General features: G+C 36.3%; 1 protein-coding gene across 1 annotated transcript in view; it reads left to right on the top strand.

Annotated features, from left to right (window-relative positions):
* LOC102197475 (olfactory receptor 7G1-like) overlaps window positions 1-1,857 on the top strand; it is a 4,478-nt gene extending 2,621 nt beyond the window's left edge. Inside the window, exon 2 of the mRNA XM_005755334.1 lies at window positions 1,184-1,857. Within this exon, the coding sequence (XP_005755391.1) occupies window positions 1,184-1,857 (674 nt within the window). The remainder of the gene's footprint in view (window positions 1-1,183) is intronic.
* Window positions 1,858-3,019: the final 1,162 nt, after the last annotated feature.

The raw sequence follows: 3,019 nt of genomic DNA, 5'->3' as shown, positions 1-3,019 counted from the left end.
AGGGTGCAGGTAAAATCACAGGGGGGCATTCGTCTAAAACCCTGGTAAAATTTGCAGCCACTTCAGAGGTTAGATAGCGCCTCCTCACAGTTCGCACCGAGGTCTCCCGCTGAATAAAACCGGTGATGTTAAAAAACACACAGTAGTGGTCAGAGACAGCCAAGTCAACAACAGAGGATGATCAGTTTGACATGGGAGACCCTACCAGGGGGCAGAAGTCCCCAGACAACATAACCCCTGGGATCCCCTGGGACACACAAACCCCGGCACCATGATAAGGGTATTTCAGACAAACATGTAAGAGAATAGTGTATTTATTGGATATGTTCCAAGGTGTCTGAGTCCTATTCCCTACGTATTGGCAATTTATTAAAAAAACAACAACAAATCATTTATGCTGCCCAGTGTGCAATAAATACCTTAAAGGCAATAAGTAGGGAAGAAAATAATTTTTCCTATTGACTTGTTTGAATATTGCACAAAATAGGCCTACTGCTTGTCACGGTCACGTCACTGTAGGGCATAATAAAACATACCTTAAAAAAATAATGGGATGTAGTCTTGCTTCTGGCAATAACCATGCCAATTGATTAACTTGTCAACAAGCAACGAAGTTTTCAAAACTTTAATTAGTTGTAGACTCTCCTGACTGAGTGCTCCATCTATCAACAGTGTACAGCTATCAAGGGGACTGATCTCTTAGGAAAGATGATGACACCATATGACAACTTCAGTTTCATATAACCTTTAAAATAATGTTCCACTGTCATCTATAAGAGAACTGCAGCGGTCAGAAGAGGATATTTGTGTTTGGAAAAGGACGAAAGGTTTCTCCACTAGACTGATTTTTTGGTTTCAGTCTTTAGAGTAAATCTTACATTTTTAATGACACTGATTGACTCTTAGAAGTTATTTAAATACTTGTGTTTGTTCTCAATGGCAGGTAACAGCTCACTAATTTGTGCTTTCTTGCACCAACTATTGACAGTCCGGGTCATGATTGTGCACACCCTGGTCATAATCTTTCTTTGTATCAACATGTTGCTCATTGTGACCTTTGTAAAAAAGGAATGTTTTCACACATCTGCTCGCTACATTTTATTTTTTGTCACTTTACTGTCAGACAGCTTTTTGTTACTCATGACCGATATCCTGCTTATTTTAACCAGATGTTCAGTGCAAGTTTGGTTGTGTATATTTATCTGTCTTTTTGTGCTTGTGTATTCTATTGTCACACCAGTTACTCTGACAGCAATGACTCTGGAGCGCTATGTAGCCATTTGTATGCCCCTTCGTCATGGACAGCTGTGCTCCACACGCAGCACTATGTACTGTATCCTGATTATTCATGGCCTCAGCTCTGGGCCATGCATTGTTATCATTTCCATGTTCTTTGCTACTGCTTCACTTAGCTTCTACAATCAATACACTATTTGCTCTGTTGAAATGTTTATGCTTTATAGATGGCAGGATCATGCTCGCTCAGCTGTAAGTCAGTTTTATTTCATGACTATGGGCATCACTATTGTTTTTTCATATGTTCAAATAATGAAAGTGGCCAAAGCTGCATCAGGAGAGAGTAAGAAGTCAACACAAAAAGGAGTGAGAACAGTGATCCTTCATGCTTTCCAGCTGTTTCTCTGTCTTGTTCACCTGTGGAGTCCATTCATAGAAACAGCTGTCCTTCAGATTGACGTCAACTTGTTTAGAGATTTCAGATATTTTAACTATGTATTTTTTAGTATTGTTCCAAGGTGTCTGAGTCCTCTCATCTATGGCCTCAGGGATGAAACTTTCTTTCTTTCTTTGAAAAATCTCATGCCTACTTCATCCTGTTCAAAAAAACATGTGATTTGACAAAGTACATCACTACTATTAATAATGGTAACATCCATATTTAATCAAAACATTCATTAATTTGGACAATATCGACAAGCATGTAATGATTAACTTCATATATTTTAACAGGTACAATTTACACTGAGGTTTTAAAAAATAAAAATGTAAATAATAAGAGTTAGTTCATCTCATTTGACAGAATTTACTGTAGAATATCTACACAATATGTGGAACAATAAACAAAATAATAAGTATGTGTGGTGTTTTCCACTTATCAAGTCTAACATAAGAGGCTAAATAAGAATAAATGTCTTTTTGAACTTGTAAAAACAAATTTATTTCTCTAATGTCTTTAGGCATAGACATATTTAATCAGCAAGATCAAACACTTCATGATTATTTATCACAATATAAATAAAACTAAATGGAATTTTCCAGGATCTAATATGTTCATTATTAAAACACCTGAATCATGTCATCGCAATTTGGCATTATGTGATAGGGCACCAAATGTGGATGCACAACCGATATCATAACAGTTATAAATTGTAACAAATAGACATTTTCTTTTATTACTGTTATGTACAGTAGATGTCATAAAACAATGGAACACACAATAATTTTGTTATATTATTAAAGCAAAACATATGTTATATTTCACTTATGGATTAGATAGAAGGGTGTCTGTCAAGAAGTCATTCTTAAGGAAGAAAAACAGCAAGAAAAGGCTGAAGTATGCCAAATTACATAAGAACGGGACTGAAAGTTAATAGTAACAAGCTGTAACGATTTATCCAACTTAGAAAGTTCTTGGTTCAACTCATCATTAATACACTTGGCTTCATTAAAGGTTGTATCAAACCTCAAGTAAACAAATGAAATAAATGCTTGTTGGTGAGTTTGTGTTACCTTTCCTGAAAGTAATGCAGCAAGCGAAGTTGAAAACCAGCTCAAAGAGACGCTAAAGACACCACAATGATTTTACTGTAGACACATGAACAGGTAGAAATGGAGATTGCAAGCCTGACTGCTCATTACTGCCTTTGTTACCTGTTAGCAATCAGGCTCTGGCTGCTGGGCAGTGGTGTCCATACACTCAGCTTTAATATCATTTACGTCTTGCATATTTCCAGAACTCTATATCCATAATCACATACTGTGTATACTACTGTTTATAATA

The sequence above is a fragment of the Pundamilia nyererei genome, unplaced genomic scaffold, assembly GCF_000239375.1.
Source record: "Pundamilia nyererei isolate P.nyererei 1_Seehausen unplaced genomic scaffold, PunNye1.0 scaffold01233, whole genome shotgun sequence".
NCBI lineage: Eukaryota > Metazoa > Chordata > Actinopteri > Cichliformes > Cichlidae > Pundamilia > Pundamilia nyererei.
The sequence above is the reverse complement of the archived record's forward strand: the minus strand, read 5'-3'. Positions and strand labels throughout refer to the sequence as shown.